Source organism: Abrus precatorius, unplaced genomic scaffold (genome assembly GCF_003935025.1).
Source record: "Abrus precatorius isolate BTA unplaced genomic scaffold, Abrus_2018 Scaffold7, whole genome shotgun sequence".
Taxonomy (NCBI): Eukaryota; Viridiplantae; Streptophyta; class Magnoliopsida; order Fabales; family Fabaceae; genus Abrus; species Abrus precatorius.
In genome coordinates, this window is record NW_020874417.1 from 21,222,430 (window position 1) to 21,243,354 (window position 20,925).

Genomic DNA, 20,925 nt, shown 5'->3' on the forward strand with positions numbered 1-20,925 from the left:
AAATGTAAAAACTACTTACTCAAAAGCAAGTCCATCTTCCACCAATTTTATTTATTTCCATAATTTTACTCCTACTTATTTCAACCACACCAATTAAAGCTTTGCTATGGAGAATAGACATCACCAAGGGTCTTTTCTCATTTTGTGCTTTTTAAACCCACTTTGTGCAAAGACTTTGCACGCCTTACTTTTGTTATCTTTGTTTTAGTCTTATTTTAATACTAATATATTGACATACATCTATTATAGATTGTCATCCACATGACTTGTAGCCGTTATTGCCATAGTAATTTGATAAGTGTCAAGTTTTAGTAATTGTTGCATGAATTTTAGCACTTATTTACTTCAAAGTATTGAATTTAGATCTTCATTTTTTTATTTTAGAAGAATTTGATCTAAGTACTTTATTTGGCTTAAAAATTAAGATAAAGGTTTATCTTAATCCTCTTTTATTAAAATTCTTGATTTTCAAGAGCATAATGAAAATGGAAGGTAATGGCATAAGGAAATGATTATGATCCTTTATCGCTCAAGCGAGAGATTATTGCTTGAGAGAGAATATGTGCATTAGACAGTTTTTGCTGAAGCAAGAAGTTTTCACTTGAGCGAAAATGCCTTTATGAGCTTGAATGAGACTTTCTAACATAATTGAGAATTCATTTATTCCACTTTTAAAGAAAAAGAATCAGAAAAAAGGAGATTGAGGAGCAGGGAGCTATTGTTGACAATCTAACACTAGCAAGTGCACTAGGATTGCAACAAGTAATGAGTAATTTTTAAGAACAGGATATCGTTTTCACAGGAAATTTAGATTTCAAGTATCAATTCACAATGTTGTAACCATTTGAGCTATACGAATTTGGAAGGAGAGTTGTAACATACAAAAACAGTAAACCAAAGCAATTAAAAAGTAAAGAACTTGCAGAAAAATAGATCAATAAACAACAAAAGTGTAATGACAGAATGATGAACAATAGCTAGGAATTTACTTCACAAGAATATCAACATTAATTCACCCCTGCCTCTGAAATCCAAGTTATTAGACAATTGACAATCAGTTTCTCTTAATAATAGTCAGAGTTAATCCCTTAAGCAATGACCTAATGATAACTGAAATTCCCTAATCCCTTAGGTGAAATTCAATTACATGTTGCACTAAGAATTAGAACTTTAGATTGCAGAATCAGATGTACTTATCCTTAAGAACCCCTAATTCTAGTTGCTAATTCATTTCAGAGAATAAGTCCAATTCCCATTGGTAAAAGCTTCTCTTTGATTAATTAATTGAATTCCCATTCAAAGATACATGAAGTGCAAAATTTAACAACGCAATTATTCCAAAAACTCAAGATTCAGAAGCAAGCGATGAATCAATATATCAATTCGAGTTCCATAAATTCCTAACTACAAAGAACTACTCAAACATGGAAGTAGAGAAAGAGAAAGAAGAAGAAGAGAAGAAGAAACTCAGAATCGCCATGGCAACAAGCTCCAATCCAATGTCTCTTCTTGAAGCTTCGAGATTCAACTCCCTAATCCTCTCTCTCACTCTCTCCCAACGAGAATCTAACTAACAAAACTGAAAATGAACAGAATCCCAACCGAATCTGAGCATTCTGGTATTTATAGAAATTCTCAGGTTTGAGCGTTGCCACTTTTCTCCATAATAGTAGCCATGCAGAGTCTCAAGTTGTTGTGCGTTAACACTTTTATGAGAAAAAGTGGTTACACGCACTTTGCTGAGTTGAGAACTCTCTGGAATGCTCACTCTTGCTGGTAAAAGTGTCAACGCAGAGCTCAAGTGATTGTGCGTTATCACTTTTATGAGAAAAAGTGACTATGCGCAACTCGTCAAGTTGAAGGCTCTCTGGAACTATCACTTTCAATAATAATAGTGGCTACGCAGAGCTTTCCTGATATTTTCACTCTCTGGAACGATCACTTTTACTGATAAGAGTGGTAACGCAGAACATTCTGAAACTTTGCCTTCTCTGGAACTATCACTCTTGCTAGAAAAAGTGATTACGCCCAAGCTGTACTTCATCTTTGAACTCTGGAGTAATCACTTTTACTGATAATAGTGATCACACCCAGCCTGTATTCCTCATTCCTTGTGTTTTGAGCCCAGTCTTGCTACTCTAGCTTTTCCTTTCCATTGTATTTCTATTTCCATGAACCTTACTCAAATTATTCCTACAAAAACAAGATTAAAACTTAATTTCTAAGCAGAATTACACAATTTGCTAAGATAACTACAAATTGAAATAAAACTCAAATTCATTATATTTTTCTGAGTTTTTCTACTTTTCTCATGTGTTTTTCTTATCAATTTAATTAGAATTATGCTAAAATATCAGTAAAAAACATAGATTCATCAGGAGCCAAGGAAAATAAGGGAGAACTAGGGAAAAGAGCACTGCGCATCAATATTTTGATGATTTTTATATAGTAGTTTTTTATATATATAAATGTTGGTGGTTTCATTTTATTCATTATACTTGATCCTATTCTATGTAATAGTATTTTGATTTAGGATTTAAGGTTTAGTTAGAAAACAAACTTTAGAATCAAATTGAATGAAATCCACTCGATGTATTGTAATGTTAGGAATATGTTTGATTATATCGGTTGCTTTTTAACTCTCATTTTTAATGCTGGAGAATTCATTGAACAATTGAAGAATCATTATTCATTAAATTCTCTTTAAGAATCTTGTATATAAAGAATCGATATAAGGAAACATTAAGATATTGCATCTACATTTATAGATTTGTGCCTAAATGTTTATTTATCAAAATATAGAAGAAAATGAATAATGAATCCAATCTCAGCTCAAACCATAACCTTTTCATATTTAAATTTATTTTATTTCTTATTTGATTGAATTTTTTTCATCCATGAGCAAACGTGTGCAAACATTTATACATTTTTTAACTGAAAGTTTTAATTAGAATAATAGAAATTATTGATATATTTTCTAATTCCTATGAATACGACAACCCTTACTCATTTACTAAAACGAAAATTTGGTAGCTTGCAAAATATCAAAAATATATATATATATATATATATATATATAAGTTTATTTTTACTATTTTAATATTTTTATGATGTGTTACTCATTTTTAGAGTCACAAATCTAAATATTAATATTATAAATAACAATAAAATAAAAAAAATTAAATGAGAAAGATAAAAATCATATTAAAAGATAAAATTATCATTATAATTTGCATAATATTTTACTATTATTATTTTATTTAATTATTTATCTATTGGTACTCTTATTTTCATTGTTATTTTATCTTTGTATAAAGTGAATATAATTTAATTTAAAGTCATGTATCTTTTCTTTATTCTATAATTAGTAAATTATATTTTCTTTCATAATTACATAACAATGATAAATAAATAAGTAAATAAAATTTATGCAATGATTTATAAGTCTAATGTATAGTTATTCTACTTTTGTGCATTATAAATTATTGAAACTTATGTATATCAATGTCACTTTAAGTTTCATGTACTATGTGTGTATTTAAAAATTAATTTGTATTATATTTTTTACTAATTAACTGTTAATTTTTTATTTTGTTAAAATTTTATTCTTTAAAATATTCTCCTCCTTAATTATCAAATAATAAAAATTTATTTAAAATTAAACCATAATTCATCTCTAATTAATTATAAAACCAATTAAAGTATACTCTCTTTAATTTCCTTGATTAATCACAACATACTTGCTTAACTAGTTCTCTATCTAATTATTATATATAATTTATTTTTAATTAAGTTAAAAAATTTCACAACGATTTATAATACTAACTTGTAGCAACTCTATTTTTATGCGGTTGAAAATTGGTGAAATCTATGATTACCTACTTTACCTTAGACTTCATGCAATATATAAATATTTCTTAAAACATTAAATTATTTTTATTCATTAAATACCTATTCTTTTTATTTTATTTTTTATTAGAATATGCACATTTGAATATCTTCTCCTTTCATTTTTAATAATACAAGTTTATCATAAATTAAATTATATTTCTTAATTCTAACTAACTTAATAAATACATTTTTTAAATATTTCTCACTTTAAATACTAAATGATTAATTTACTAATTTATTAACTAAATTAAAATTATATTAGTATAGTGATTTGTAACCGTAATATGTCGCATCTTTATCTTTATGTGTTATAAATTGTTAAGACCTTTATATACTAATTTTACTTTTAATTTTTTACAAAATAAATTTATTTCAAAATTAATTCATGTTTAAATTTTATTTCATTAAATAAATATCCCTACTAATTAACCTAAGTGTACCTTTCACTCTTTACTTATCTAGTCTCACTGCGATTCACATTGTGACATATATATATATATATATATAATTTAAAAAAAATAATTTTTCTTTATTTTGAAGAAGCTAAATTTGTATTTTCCTCCATTTTTTTGGTCTGGTGTATTTTTCTTCAATTAAAAACAATGTAACTCAAATGCAATAAGAAGTGGAGGAGAAAATATCTCTCATACGTAAACAACTATGACATATCATTTAGGGATTTGGGCATTCAAAAATTGGGGCAGGCTAAAATCACTTTATGGATTAAGTGGGTCAAGACAGAAAACTGTTAGAAAATGAAATACTTATGGAACAAAACAAAATAAAGCTGCAAAAATTCCACAATATTTTCTTTAGGTGGAGACTGAAAGAGTGGTGTACTGGATAAGACACTACTCGATTTTAGTTATGAAAAGAGGAAACTGAATATATATTCGGCCTATGAAGGACGAGCACGCCACAAAACATGATAATTATAAATTAATTATAATTAATAAATTACTGATCAGGATTAGGGCTGGTCTACGAAGTCCATTAGCTCATAATATCTCCTATAAAAGAAAGGTAAAAGGTACAGGTAAAGACAGACTTTTAATAAAAAATAATTAAGTATTTACTGCTCAGAGTCAAGACCTGACTTGAGCATTGAAATGCTTTTTACAGGACAAGATTCGAAAGGATGTCACCTCATCGAAGCAGAGACTTAAAGATTAGTGTTTTCCTAGCAGGAACAAGTGGTCTTCCCAATTTACAAACTAGAGAGGCTTTTCAAAGGATCAAAACATTTTCTAATGCTCAGGTGAAAACAAAAAAAATGAAAAACCCTTCTGATCCCTTTATTTAAAATTGTGCAAGCTGACGTATGAATTTGAAGTTAACCGTTATCTTCTTCCAAGGTTTCAACGTGTGAAGGGAATTGAGGCTTGTATAAGAAGGTAAATTGAATCTTTGATAAAATGGAATCAGGTTCCTCTGCGTTAAAAATGAAAAAACGAGAGAATATGCAAGAAGGCCTTCATAAATATGTAAGTGTAAACGCACCTTCAATCTCCATGGAATAAATTCTTTCTTGTTTGTTTCGTGTTTTGGGACGCCTGCATGTTCGTTTGCAATTATTTAATTGCAATTGCAAACGGCTTCACAATCATGCTCTAACCGCTACCATCAAATCGAATGTTACTGTTTCCACATTACGATTATATTCGATTATTCCATAATGTTTTCTAGAGCAGTCCGTTCAGATTTCCTCTAAACACTGTTATTAACTTGCTTTTAGATTTAAAATTTTATTAAATAAGTTTGGCAGACTTATGATTCGGTCTGAGTGATTTGTTAGTCACGTTATCTTATTATAGCAGCAATATAGATCTTAAAAAAGAAATGTTGTTCAACCAATTGCATCACAATAACTTGGAATTCCGTCACATATACGGTTTCCTCTCATAAATGAATAAGAATAAATTAGACTAAAAAATCGTCTGCAAAGGTCCAATAAGCTTCAAGTTGACGGCAGAATCAAAGCCAGAAGAGCTATCCAGAGATTTATAATAATGGTTTGAATAATTTCAATCGATTTTTGATAAAACCATTCCTGATAAAGTTAGATCCACAAATACACCTCCAAAAAGAGGCGGTGTTTGTCCCATTCCAACACGCCAGGAATATGGGCACCGCTTTGAGGGAGTTTGGGTGCGAATCAGTGTACAAAAATTACTGTACGAAAATTGCACGAAAGTTTACGGGTATGATCTGTTTGGCAAATGCAAACTTTCATTTGTTAATTAAGTTCGTGTGTTTTCATAGTTGACACTTGCCCACTTGAGTGCTGTTTATCATTGGTTATGTATTGCTAACTTCTCAAATACAAAATAAACATACAAATGGATCGATTTATTATTATTATTATTGATAAATTTTCCATCTTTTAATTATCTTTTCTGATCAAGCCGACAACAGAAAGAAAAGATAAAAATTCATTTGCCTAAACAAAGTGCTAAGTGCAACTACACCCAACAGCCCCAAAAGGAAAAGTTTTTCGTTTTCTTTTTTTGAAGAGTTGCTCATCGACGTGAGGTCTAGCTGCTGCTTTACTTAACAAGGTCATAACAAAGAAAGTTAAAGAAGTAGACACATAAATAAATAAAGTTCTGTTTTTCAAAGATTTTGACATGTCACCACACACCAAAAGAGGCTTGATTTCAAAGAAAGCGTGCATAAACGTTAATAAGTTACTCTCAAGGGGCAGCTGAAGATTGCTAACTAGCAAAGAAAGGCAAAATGCACCAAGCAAAGCAACTACTAATTCTTTCCAAAAGGAAACCTGTCCAACGAAGAGCATGTTCATATTTAGCAAAATTTTAAAGCTGGGTCTAGTATTTTCAACAAAAAGAAAACAACCCGAAATAAAGTTTTCATTTAAAAGGTGAATTCTAGTGTCTTCCATTTCATTTGAATAATAAAGTAAAGGATAACTTCTCCTAACCATTGGTCCAAAGTTTTTTAATCAAACGGTGTATGATATATGGTGAGAAATCGACAATACAAGTTATTTCTGAAAGACCCTTTCTTCTCTAGCATATCAGCGTTGGACGATTTAACATAATACATCGCATAAGTCTTAATAGTCTCAGAACTCAGCTCTGCGCCTCTCATTGCAAGAATCAACCGCTTGGCGTTTTGACATAAGAGGAAACTAGCCTAAGCCTGGCCTTGGCAAAAATACACCAAATACCAGGCGCAGTTATTGGAAAGATCCCAATCTAACATAATACACTAACAATAAGGAACATTATTTTCTATGCTGTTCATGTTTTTCATTAATTAATATAAAAAAAAATTCTTAATAAACAATCACATTAAATAGAAATATTTTATTAAAATTGTTTTAATTTTAATAAATAAACACACTTTCAATAACTAAGTCATTTGAACCTTCCCCTAACCCAGAACCGAAAATTAATATGGAGATTGTGGGGTAGGATCAAGGTCAATAATTTTGCAATTCAGTATATGTCGTAGCATGATAGAAAGCAAGAACAAACCACTGATCATAAAAATGGAGAGGCAGAGCCCCATTATTGCACCCAACAATTTCATCCGTTCAAAACACGAAAAAGTTCATCTTTTTCTTCTTTCCCTTAAAATAAAAAAGAAAAGGCTGTTATAATATTCTTGTATATCTACAAGCATTACAAAATTACACTATGGCCATGGCCATGCTCATACAAGTTGTATGTGTAAAAGTCCAAAATGCACTCAAATGGAATGATTGCACTCACCCTCACATGACTGAGCACGCATTAGGATTTTCATCGCTAAAGTACACGAATGAATCAGACGGCTGCGATGTAGTATACGATTCCGATTCGTATACATACGGTGGAGCCTCCATTTCGTTCACTGGTCGCACCACATGGGTGTATGAATACGGTTGTGGAGACGCATAATACGCTGCACCGTAGCTGCTGCTTGGATAAGCTGTGTGATAGTTCACTGTATGAACCGGAGGAGCATAATAATGCGGTGGATATTGATGGTAAATGTGATGACGTGGAGGACTCTCATTGGCTGGTCTTGAAAATGGAACTGGCCCAGGGACATGAATCACATGAGCGTGTCCCTGTGACTGGTTACCGAAACCACCGTTGGGAGGGGCATCACCGCGATCTTCAACCGTAACGGTAGCGTTAGTACTAGCCGTAGCCGTAGCCGTAGCCCTAGCCGTAGCACTAGCACCCTCGTTGCCATTGTTGCTATTCCCTTTACCCTTCTTTTTCTTCTTTTTCCCTCCGCCCTCGCCAATTTTCTCACTCTCCGGTGCTTCATTTTCGTTAGGAAATTGAACTGCTACGCTGACTTTTTTCTCCGTTACTGGTTCGGCCGGTAACATGGCGGCTTGTCTGGCCTCTGGCTTTGGTTCTTGAAACTGCACACCGGTTTTACCGGTGGAGCATCCTTCGTTGGCTTTGTTAACGTTAACCGCACCGCATCCGTCGCTGTTTTTAACGGCGTTATTATTGTTATTATTATTTGCAGTGACTTCGGCAGTTTTGGATGTGTCTTGGGCGACAGGTTCTTTATCTTTATCTTTACCACCGCTTTGGTTGATTTCTTCGCTGCTTTCTGGGTTGCTTTGTTTCTCTATGTTCTCTGCTTTTTTCTTTTTGGAATCTGCTTTTTCAGGCCATAACTCTGCGTGCTTCCCTATCTTAGTTAATTTCTTAATCAACGTCTCGCTCCCTACGTTTCCCGTTACTATGACTTTTTGTTGCCTCAAATCAATGTCTATGTTATAAACTCCTGGATTAATTAAGGGCAATGATTATGAGCAAGAGATTAAGCTTTGGGGTAACAACATAGGTGTTAACGAGAGCATGTTAAGGAGAATAGTAACGTGTGTAGTATAAAGAAGAAGAAAAAAAAGAGGAGTTTAATGAGCGTAAGATTTGAAAGAGATGATATGAGGGGAACCCAGGTGGAGTTGTTGAGAAAGAAATGGAAAGGAACAAAAACACTACTGAAAATCAGAAGCGAAAGATAAAAAGGTTTGATTTTGATGATCATTACCGTCTATGGCTTGTAGAACTTTCTTTACTTTCCTTTTGCATCCTTCGCAGTGAATGGAGACTCTCAACACAACGGTCTGAGAAACAAGCATGACAAGTTCAGAACATGTTGGAGTCCCATTTGAGAGATGTTAAACAAATATAAACGGTGGCACAGTTGTTTTACCTTAAATGTGAGAGGTTGAATATGTGCTTCCACTTCATTACCTTCGGGTTTCGTTTCTGTAGCAGCCATTTGAACATGAGAGACGTCACAAGGCAGGGAGAGGGAACGCTTAAAAGCAAGACTATGAGACATAATATAAGCGAATATCTTTATAATTTTAATTTAAAAAGAAAAGAAAAGTGAAGGCTTTTCATAAAAAGAAGGACCTCGTTAAAAAGAGTGAGAAAAAATATCGTGGCTCGTAGGGGTAGTCTAATTGAGTACGAGTCATCCATTTTTATTTAGAAATGCAAATTTTGTAGTGGACGCCTGTCAATTTAGCATTTGGTGCGGTTTTTGCTTTTCCCAATCACTGCATGATGCCTTTTTAACGGGTTTTTATTTATTTATTTTTCCTTGTTTTCTTTTCCTTTGATACAAGCAAGGGTTGGACAGTTGTACCTTAAAGAATTTCGAGAATATATCCCTGTGACCGATTAGTAGTTAAGTGTTATGTTTTCTTTTCTTTTTCTTCTTTGCCACCTTCAAAAATTAGAGCCTTTGAAAGACTCCAATACTATCATTACAAGTGTATTTCACATGTCATATTTCTGTACACGACTAATTTAAAGATATTACAATACTGTAGACTATTTATTTTTAGACGAGTTTTAAAAATTATATATAATAACACATGATGTTTTTAAATAATTACAAAAATTAAAAATTTAAAAATTGTCCGAATTCAAAATCCATCGGCGACAATTTTTTAACAAAATAATAATAATAATTTTAAAATTAAAATTAGTCAAAGCGGCAATTTTTAAAAACTTAATAAATTTTTTAAATAAAAAAATAAAATGTCATGGACATGTCACTTACAATTTTTTTGAAATTTTTTTATATTTTTTTATTTTTCTTAAAATATTATATTTTAATAATTATGTCTTTTTTCATATAAAAATAAAATTACAGTATGTTTCTAAATCAATTTTTTTATTTAGACCATTTTTTATTCTTTCATGGGTTACTCTTCTTTAATTTTAAAATAAGATTTACATTTTCAGCGCAAGCTTATATAAGTAATGTATCTTCCCAAACGAACTTAGTAACCTTTTTTTTTCTTACTTTTTGGTCTGTCTTGTTCATCAAGGGCGTAATTGGATTGAGTTGTTTGAAATTTAAGAACAAATAATATTCAAACTGATTAAAAATAAGGATATTACTTTTAGTGCCTCTACTTTTTTTTTTTTTTTAGTTATACCACTTTTTTAAAAAATTTGAAAATTTTATTATTAAAATACCCTTCTATGTTAATGTTTTTCTTCAACAACAATGGAATTATATTTGTCTTCAAACAAGTATAAGTATAATTTTGAAACACTAGAGGAAAGATTAAAAAAATATTTATCAATGCAACATTTTTTCTTGTCATTTTTATGTAAAGAATTATTCACACTTTATAAAATAAAAACAAGAAAATTGACCATGGAGCATCACTTGTACTTATTTTGTTTCTTGAATATTTTATTTTATTTTATTACTATATATTATCTTCAAACCTCCTTCCACCATTATTGCTATGAATGTTCATATTTTTGACACTTTCACATTTATTACTTTTGAGTTCTTGAAAGGGTATTTTTGGTCTTGATATCTCCGACATTAAATTTATCAAGCAAATTTTTTATATATTTATCTTAAAACAGCTTCAGAATACCTTCTGATATATTTTTGAGAATTCTTATGCTAAGAATCTATTTAGCTGATCTAAGATTCTTCATCTCAAAGTTTTCTATTAACTGTTACTTTAATTCGTTGATTTTTGTCATACTGGACCTTACAATTAACATGTCATCAACATATAAAGGAAGAATGACATAATTATTAACATACTTCTTAACATAGCAGCAATGATCTGCATAACATCTATGAAATCCAGAGTTGCTCATAAACTAATTAAACTTCTTATACCATTGTCTTGGTGCTTGTTTCGAACCATACAAGTTTTTGTGAAGTTTGCACATAAGATTCTCCTTGCCTAAAGCTTTAAAACCTTTTGGTTGTACCATATAGATGTCTTCCTCTAAATCTCCATGTAGGAATTCAATTTTAACATCTAATTATTCCAAATGGAATTTCTTTGCAGCTATGATACTCAAGATAATTCTAATGGTAGTCATCTTGACAACATGAGAGGAATTCTCTATGAAGTCAATTTCTTGTTTTTGTTGAAACCTTTTCACTAAAAGTCTTGCCTTGTATCTTTTACTGCCGTCAGGTTACTCAAGATAATTCTAATGGTAGTCATCTTGACAACATGAGAGGAATTCTCTATGAAGTCAATTCCCTATTTTTATTGAAACCCTTTCACTACAAGTCTTGCCTTGTATCTTCTACTGCCGTCAGGTTACTCAAGATAATTCTAATGGTAGTCATCTTGACAACAGGAGAGAAATTCTCTATGAAGTCAATTCCCTGTTTTTATTGAAACCCTTTCACTACAAGTCTTGCCTTGTATCTTCTATTGCCGTCAGGTTCTTCTTTCAATCTATAAATCCACTTGTTCTGCAAGGCTTTCTTTCCTTGTGGTAGTTTGGTAAATGACCATTTTCCAATATTCTGAAGAGATGTCATTTCATCTTTCATTCCTAACTCCCACTTAATAGATCATTCCCCTGCATGGCTTCTGCAAAATATTTTAGCTCACCAGCATAAGTTAATAACAAATAATGCAATGAATTAGAATACCTTTGCAATGCTACTAGTACTTTACTAGATCTCCTCAATTGGGTCATAGGGATTTCTGGCATTGTTGTGGGTTCTGGTTCTGGTTTGGATTCAGGTTCTTCCTCTATATTTGACCTTCTATTAGCTACATTACTTTTTGAAATTTCTTCCAATTCTACACTCTTAGAAAGTTTTGACAATCTCGTTGCACTCATAAATTCCACAGATCTATCTTTATAGAACATGTACTCATTAAAAGTAACATTTCTATTTCTAATGATTTTCTTGTTTTAGTTATCTCAAAACAACCATACATGTTAGATCCATAGCTAATAAAATAACACTTTCTTGCCTTGTGGTCTAATTTATCTTTATTGTCAGAGTTTATCAAAACATGAGACACAACCAAAAACTTTGAAGTGTGAAAGTTTTACCTCCTTTTTAAACCATACTTCTTCAAGTAATTGATAATCCAAGGGAACTAGCGGTCTTCTATTTATAAGGTAAGTTGTTATATTTATTGCTTATGTCCAAAACATTTTAGTAGATCAATCAATGCCAACTTATTAAAGTATTGAAGAGTTCTTGTAGAATCTGATTCGTGTTTTTTTATGCCTTCCATCTAATTATTTATCTTTTTTATGAAAACCTATTTTTTCATATCCACCTACTTAGGCAGCAAAGTAATCGTTTATAAAATAGGGCCCAATATCAACATTCTTAAAGTTGTTCACTTGCATTATATTTAACTTGCTAAATTTCTCAAGTGTTAGAAGCATTCCACAAAACTATTCATCTAGTACTTCATGATTATGGTCATCAAAAAAATTATTACATACCATCAACTAGAATTTATGCTTATATGCACTTTAAATTTATCTTTGCAACCACACCTATTTTAGAGGTTGACTTTGATACTTACTATTCTCATTGGTTGAAGTTTTCACACAAAATCTTTGCCTATAAGTTTGTAGTAAAATTTTATGTTTAATGTTTTGAAGAATTGTGTTTTTTCTAGCAGTAGAATTATTTACATACCATATATAAAACAAGTATGTTACCTCCAAACTTATGAAATGAACATTTCTTATTTGGTGAGGGCTAAAGCTTTTAAGATCCATATTAAGAATATCTTCCAAGTTATCAACATTAATTATCACATCATTGTCATCTTCTTCCGTCATTTCATTATTTATATCAGTGTTATAGGTATCATTAGTGCAAACTTTCTCAATTTCAGCCTCACCCTCATCTTCAAAATTAGAATCGACTCTATCTTAAATAAATCTAATATATTTCCTCCAATTCCTAAAAGAAAAGCAAACAACACATTATAAAAGTAAATTTGAATCCATGATAAAAGATTGCACTACTATTCAAGTGATTTTAATTATACTTCAGTCTGTAATTACTTTGAGAAACAAGCTACTTATTGCTTCACTGCTCATGTTATTCCCCATGTATTAAGTCGTATATTACTAACTTTTGAATACTTTTAGAACTATATTAACTAACTCAAGGTTATCCAAAAAATATTCCATCATGATATTAAATTTTTATATATAACATTAATCCTAATTTCATGAAATTATCTTAAATTAATTCTCATCAAGTCAACTAATTAAAAAAAAATGGATAGGATTTTCTTATTCCTATTATCTTGCATAAATCCACCAAACTAAACAAGTAGAATGTAGTAAAAATAGGATCTCATCTAGAGATAGTTAATGTAAAATGATAAAAGATTGTATGAAATAATAGAAAATGTGTACCACACTAGTATAGATCATAATAATATCCTAATAGTTTCCAATAACAAACATCTACTCCCTTACCAAAGAATATTAGTTGAGTGATCACTACTAGAATTATGGTTATTACCTGCTAATTTTGTTTCTAGAATTTTGTTTCTAGAAAATTCCTACAAAATTTCATATAATTGTTTTAAAAAAATTATTATTTTCTTAGAAAAAATTAGTATAAAAATTTGTAAAAATTTATTAAGTTTCCTTTAAAAAAATTTAGGAATAAAAAAGATAAAAAAAAACTCACAATTTCCTACAATTTTTTTACCAATATTTTCACAAGAAAATTTTGAAAAAAATATTTACAGCAATTCTAAAGACTTCTTACGTTGTTTCCTAGAAATAAAAATGGTAGAAAAAGCTTAATATTTCTTGTAAATTTTTGTGCACAGAATTTTATAGAAAAATTGAATGTAAATTTGTAGGAAAACTTAATGATCTTATAAATTTTATTGCCAATATTTGTAGTAAAATCGATAAAAAAAATATTATTTTTAAATTAAAATTTTCATTTATTTATGAAAAATTAATTAATTAAATTTCTCATTACAAGAAAATTAAATTAAAATTTTAAAATATAAAATAATTTGAAGATACTTATAAATGATTTAAGAAAAAATTATATTAATTAAATAAAAAAAAGTTGTTGACAAAAGATATTAATATTGATTTTAAGCTATATAATAATTTTAGTTTTTGTACATGATTTATTTATTATTTTAATATTTATGTGAAGAAATTATATATTAAAATTATAATATAAGATTTAATTTTAATATATTATTATTATAAAAAAAGAATTAATTGATATAAGATTTAATTAATATATTATTAGTGAAGATAGTGGTGATGACAATGATAACATGTGATTATATTTTTTATTTATGTTTTTTATACTATATGTGGACATACGATAAAAGTAAATATTGTGGTCATTTGTTTTAAATTTTAGTAGTTTACTTGTTTATAAGATTTCCTATAAATTTACTCATTGTGACATACTTTGGAAGGTCATAGCAACAATATTCAAGAATAGTTTTCATGAAGACTTATCTTGATAGTTTGATCAATCCAATGGGTTGGTTAGAATGGAGTGGTAACTTTACTTTAAGTACTTTGTACTATAAAGAATACATGAACACAGGACCAGCCACAAACTGAGTTAAGTGATTGGATTATCATATTATTATAGGTGGATTGTATAACCAAATTTATTTGTACAGTGTGAAGAAATTGATATAGTTTGTATTTTTTTAGACTAGATTTCTTTATTTTTTCACTAAGTATTATTCTTATATTATGTTTCAAACACGTTTCTATTGAATTAGAATAATTACCATCACCAAGGCTTACGTACACATGATATATTATCTTGTTATCCTTGTCCAGATTAGTATAAACCATCAAGCTCTATCACAACCTCTCATGTAAACCATTTTATTGATTTACAAAATTTTCTTACAAATTTATTTGTAAAATTAGTTGTATAAATTATTTTCTTTTTGTAAATTTTTATACAAACTTTTCTTATTTTCTTAAGAAATTTTTCGTTGATAAATTTATAAAAAAATTACTTATGGACTTTCTTGCAAATTGTTAAAAAAATAAAAAAAAATTGCAAAATTTCTTAAGTTTTTTTTTTACAAATTTTTTATTAAAAATTTACATGCAAATTTTTCTACAAATTTTTCTTAGAATTTATCTGTAGATTTTTTTGTATATATTTTTTTAGAGATTCTATTGCAAATTATTTTTACAAAAAATCATCTGCAAGTTTATTCCTATTAAAATTTGTAGAAAAATTACCTGCAAAATTTATTTTTTGCAGAAATATAACCACAAAGGTATTTTCTTTGACAACAAATTTGCATGAAATATATTTTTCTGCAAATTTTTTATAAATTTTTGCAAAAAAAAAAAATCCTAAATTTCTAGTAATGGATGAGAAACTTACCAAATTTATAGCACTAGTGCTGGAATATTAGCAAAAATAATTGGAAAACTAACTATGATGTGGATAATCATCTTTTAAATAAATAAGTTAAACCTAAACAATGGTGATACCAAGATTCTTAGTGAAATTAGGGTAAAAGGGTACATGTAGCTATATAGCATAAAATACTTTTTATTTTTTTTAAAATATTACAAGGGATAGCAAACGCATAATATATAACATGAATAGTTAATTTGCATTTTTATAGAGACACTAACTTGATAACACTACTAATAATATATATTTTACCTTCCATTGAAAAGAAGTAAGTTTGACAGTGATTATCCACCAAGTTTGAAAGCAAATATAATAACTATACTTTGCCACCATTATTAAATTCCATCCTTATTTTTACTTAGATTAGCTAGTGGAGAACATTGTATAGGATTTTTTTATTTTTTTTAGTTTGACATTGCTTAGTGTTGTTATAAATTTTATTAGATGCATGTAATAAAAATAGTAGAATATAAGGACACTAAATTTGGTGGCTAATGCAAAGAAAAAAAATTAGGTTAAATATACATATCACTATGATTTCTTCAAATTTAATTGGTATCACTTACAAGTATCACAATTCAAAAGATGACAATGCAAAAAGAGTAAGGTTATATAAGTGGTTGGATTTGAGAATTAGGGTTTGTGTAAAATTTTGTGAGAGAGAAAATGGAGTTGAGTGAAGAGTGAATAAAAAAAAATATATTCACTAACATTCAGAATAATTTCAATTCTAATTCCATCAGAATTAAAATTAGTTCAAAATTATAATTTTATATTTGGTGTAATTAAACAATTAGAATGTAAATTTAGAATTTTAGATTGAAATCAAATTTTATAGTGTGATATAAAATCTATTTTTTTTAAAAATTTAATTTTATATTAAAATTTTATTTTATAACTTTTCAAAAATAACGCGTTAATTAAAAATATAAAAATAATTATTAAAGATGATATAATTAAAAAATAACTGAATATTTCTTTTTCAAAAATCATGACATAGTAAATTTATTTTTTATGTTTAATTTCTCATTAGAATTTAATAGTCATGAACTATCTTTCTCATAAATTAGATAAAAGCATACAAATACTTACAAATATAATTTAATTCTCAAAATTTAAAATATAAACTTAAAATACAAATTGATTATAAGTGCTTACGAGAACTCTCATTTTGAGACCATGAGCTAAAATAAATAGAAACATTGCAATAAATTCTTCTACATTTACATGATAAGTATTATGTAGTCTTCTTCTTTCACGTAAAATGTTGCAAAGCTAAAAAAAACTTGTTTAGTAAGACATGATTAATTATAGCAATTTCTGTCAGTTACATGATATAATCGTCTCAAAAGTATACTTTTTAACGTGTCTTTTATCACTCTATTGCATCTAGCACTAGTTTTCTCTTTTTTATTTTTCTTGTACTCTAAATATTTCTTTCGACATCTAACAATTTAAGAAAAGTATTAAACAATTTATTATATAATTAACAGAAACAATATATTTTGCGACAAGTATAGAAAGTGCAGAATAGCAATACGATACAGTAATATAAACATAATAAGCATATAAAAAATGTATAAAAAAAAGAGAAAGAAAGAAGAAGACTTAAAAGAATAACAGGAAGAATAAGAGGAAGAGGAATAGAGAAAAATCACAATTATTAATAATCAATGTAAAACGAGAAAGAAGGGAATAGAGAAACACAAGAGAACATAGAAAAAAAAGTAATATTAATAATCAATGTAAGAGTAGAGTTAAAAGGAGAAGAGAATACAACAAAACAGAAGGAAGAAAAGATGCATAAAAGAAAGAGAGAACAAAGAAAAAGAGAGGAAGAAAGTATTTGGAAAAGAAAATATCAATAGAAGAACAAGAACCATGAAGGTGAGAAACTATGAAGACAAGGAAAAGGCACGTGAAAGTGTATTGTGACTTATAATATTAGAAATTCAAATTCCTAGGGTGCAGGTTAGGAATTAAAGTGGGCCAAATTTAATTGTCATGGAATTAGTCTATGGAATTATAATCTCAATTCCAAATGGACATCCAAACATGATAATTAAATTCTAAAGTCTAATTTCAATTCTGATGTCTAATTTCATACTCAATTCTGTACACCAAACAAGCACTTAAGGGGAATTCAATTTATATAAAAACCTTACCTATAACAAATACTCAAAAGAAACTACTATAAATATTTAATAACTTAATATCCTTAAATTATAAAATAGTGAAAAAACTAAAATATAAATATGATAATCTTAGAAATCTGCTATGACAAATCATTTTACTAACTCATAGATGAGTCATAAACATGCTAATTCATGTTGGTCGTCACCTATAATATATTTTTAATTCATTTTTGTTTGATGAAGCTAATATAAATTATTGTCCATCTTTGATCAATGATAAATCTATATTTTGAAGTATTTTTATATGTTTAACTCTTGTTTGATGAGGATTTTATACCAATTTATTAATTAATTGTTTCAATTTATCATGAATCAATCACTAGCAAATTGAAGAAGCATTTTGGTCACAATTAGAAAAATTTGACAGAAAGCTCGGTCACGTTCAACATAAAGCACAACCTTGTTTAAAAGCTAACTATGCTTAATGGTATGCACGACCATTCTGCTTGCATGGTGATTCAAATTTAAAAACTTTTTAGGGTTTTGAAGAACCCTATTTAAGGGGGAATGAGGCCCAGCAAGAAGAACTTTTTTTGCATAACTGACTTTTGGTAGTTTTAGAGGTACTTTGGAGCTGAGATCATTGGTGAAGATGAAGAGGATTTCCTCAAAGTTTAAGCAAGTGATCAAGAGTGTGTTTAGGGAATAAGAATGCTTTTCATCTCTCTCCATCTAGGATTTCTAGTTTGTGTTTCTCCTTTTTAATATATATGAATTTCTTTACAATCATTTTCATTGGTTATTTCATTACGAGTAAATAAAATCATAGTTAGGACTATGATGAATCCTTCGCATGCTTTTTTTTATCTTTTCGTTTAATGACAATTGTGGTTTCTTTTTTATTGGTTTTTAGCCTAGTGAGCTTATATTTGTATGCTAGGAATTGATCACCCTTAACATATTGTAATTGATTGCAATGTAAGCAATTGTACCACATATAATTAATGAAACTATAGGGTACCACATATCACCCTTACCATTTATTTTCTTTTTATTTAATTTCTTTAATTCTTTAATTCCTGCTTTTCATTTAATTTCTTTGTTATATGATCGCTCAATTTAAGTCTCCTACAGCTTGCATATTTGATTTGAAAGATAAAAAAAATTACACATGGATGAAGGAAAGAGTCCAAATAGTAAAGGATAGCAAAAGGAAGAACTCTGCAAGATTATTTTACACCCATTACTAAGGGCAAGGTTGGAAGTATTATGACTCCTAATGTGGAGGCCAATAACTTCAAATTGAAGTCGACACTTGATCAATATAATTCAAAATTCTACGTAGTCTAGAGGTTCACCTAATGAAGATCCCAACCTATATCTAGAGAAATTATTCTTGTTCACTGATACTATCGAGTACAATGGGGTCATTACTAATGCTATTAGACTTCGCCTTTTCTCATTCTTTATCATGATTAAAGTGAATGAATGGTTCTCAACATTATCAACCGATTCCATCACAACATGAGATCATCTGACTCATCAATTTTTGGAAAAATGCTTTCTCCCATCTCATTCTGCTTAGCTCACCACAAAAATATCTAGCTACAAACAGTATGAGTATGAATCCCTATATGAGGCGTGGGAGCATTTTAGATAACTTTTAAGGCAGTGCTAATACCATGATTTTCCTGTTTGATGATAGTTGCATCTCCTTTGCAATGGGCTATCATTCTCCAAAAGTTGCATGGTTGATGCAACTTGTGGAGGACAATCATAAAGAAAGAGTTAGACGAAGCTTACGCACTGATAGATGAGCCAACAATTTTCAGTGGCAGACAACTAACCACCACATGAGTAAGAAGGATATTGCTCTGATCTATCAGGATAAAAGTGACAATCCATTAGGAAATCAAGTGCAAGCTCTAGCTAGGTATATGGATTCTATCATGAAGACACATGAACAATTAATAAAGCCACTTGTGGCTTTTGAGTGTGAGCACTACAACTCCATAAGCCATGATAGTGTGGTTATTAAATTAACAAACTTATAGATTCTTTTATATTTTCTCTATCTTTTTGCCTTGCATGACCACTGGGGATTATAGTTTAGAAAAAAAGAATGCTAATATTGCATGATCATTGGGTGTTAGTAATTTTACTATGAGTGATTGACGGTCATAGAAAAATCAAAATTAAGATTAAATTAAAATTGAACATAAAGAGGTGTAAAGGTGATAAAAATTGTGTTATTTTCTTAATCTTTTACTTATTTTCTCATTTAACTATTTCACACTTTTATTTTAGTTTATTTTGCACTATTTAGGTTCAAACAATTAAATCACAATATTCTTGATAATCTTTGTAGGATGATATTTTAGAAACTCAATTTAAGAACTCCTTATTATTTTTCAATGAGTACACATGCTCACAAATATTTTCCTTTTTCATTGGTTTTTATCCTTGTGAGCTTATATTTGCATGTTAGGAATTAATCACCCTTAACATATCATAATTAATTACATTGTACACGATTGTACCATGTATAATTAATAAAATTATAGGGTAAAACCTAATTGATTGTATGACCATTGGCTGTTAATAGATTTAGTATGAGTAATTGATAATTGTAAAGAAACTGAAATCAGAACTAAGATAAAAGTAAATATAAAAAGGCACAAAGGTAAAACCATAGGCTCAAGGTTCATTTCGACCGATTTTTTGTTAGAAGTTGCACTCACCTCTTTTCTCTTAATTTTTCTCTTTTAGTTTAAGTCTTTTAGAATTCTTTTACACACTATTTAAATTCACACAATTAAATTCCGATAGTTTTAGTAATTAAAAAAAATCTCTATAAGACAGTATTCTAGAATTTGAGAATCTATTTATTACTATTCAATAAGTACTTGCCCACGAACAATCAACCTTCAACCAAAATTTGGAACCAAGCTAGGTAATTTAGACTAAAGAAAACTATAATTATAACTTTTATTGATTTAATCCACGCTCCTCACATCTTGTTAAGCTATTAAGACTGATTATTCTGGTTTTACACAACTCTATAATCTGGTGATAGTGGCACCATTGAATAAGACCAACGCGAAAGGTTTCTGTTATCATCTAATGAAAGCTTTGTAACGAAGGAAATTATCATAAGAATTATTAACGCCTGCTGTGTGCATTATGGCATCAAGATAATGGAAGG

General features: G+C 29.1%; 1 protein-coding gene and 1 non-coding gene across 2 annotated transcripts; both read right to left on the reverse strand.

Annotated features, from left to right (window-relative positions):
• Positions 1 to 7,435: 7,435 nt before the first annotated feature.
• LOC113873060 (heavy metal-associated isoprenylated plant protein 36-like) lies at positions 7,436 to 9,185 on the reverse strand. Its single transcript, XM_027511025.1, has 3 exons — positions 9,082 to 9,185; positions 8,917 to 8,992; positions 7,436 to 8,649 (listed from the first exon to the last, which is right to left on the reverse strand). The coding sequence occupies exons 1-3, from the start codon at positions 9,148 to 9,150 to the stop codon at positions 7,631 to 7,633; spliced, it is 1,164 nt and encodes a 387-aa protein (XP_027366826.1). The 5' UTR covers positions 9,151 to 9,185; the 3' UTR covers positions 7,436 to 7,630.
• A 10,118-nt stretch (positions 9,186 to 19,303) lies between these two features.
• Positions 19,304 to 19,409, reverse strand: LOC113873953. Its single transcript, XR_003506018.1, has one exon. It is a non-coding gene; the product is annotated as a small nucleolar RNA R71 (small nucleolar RNA).
• Between the last annotated feature and the right edge of the window lie 1,516 nt (positions 19,410 to 20,925).

Bases quoted from the DNA above. Each gene is read 5' to 3' on its own strand.
- LOC113873060 (XM_027511025.1), bottom strand. From the start codon at position 9,150: ATGGCTGCTACAGAAACGAAACCCGAAGGTAATGAAGTGGAAGCACAT. The intron at 8,993-9,081 runs GTAAAACAACTG...CTTGTTTCTCAG, and splicing joins TTCAACCTCTCACATTTAAG to ACCGTTGTGTTGAGAGTCTC. The intron at 8,650-8,916 runs GTAATGATCATC...TAATTAATCCAG, and splicing joins AGTTCTACAAGCCATAGACG to GAGTTTATAACATAGACATT.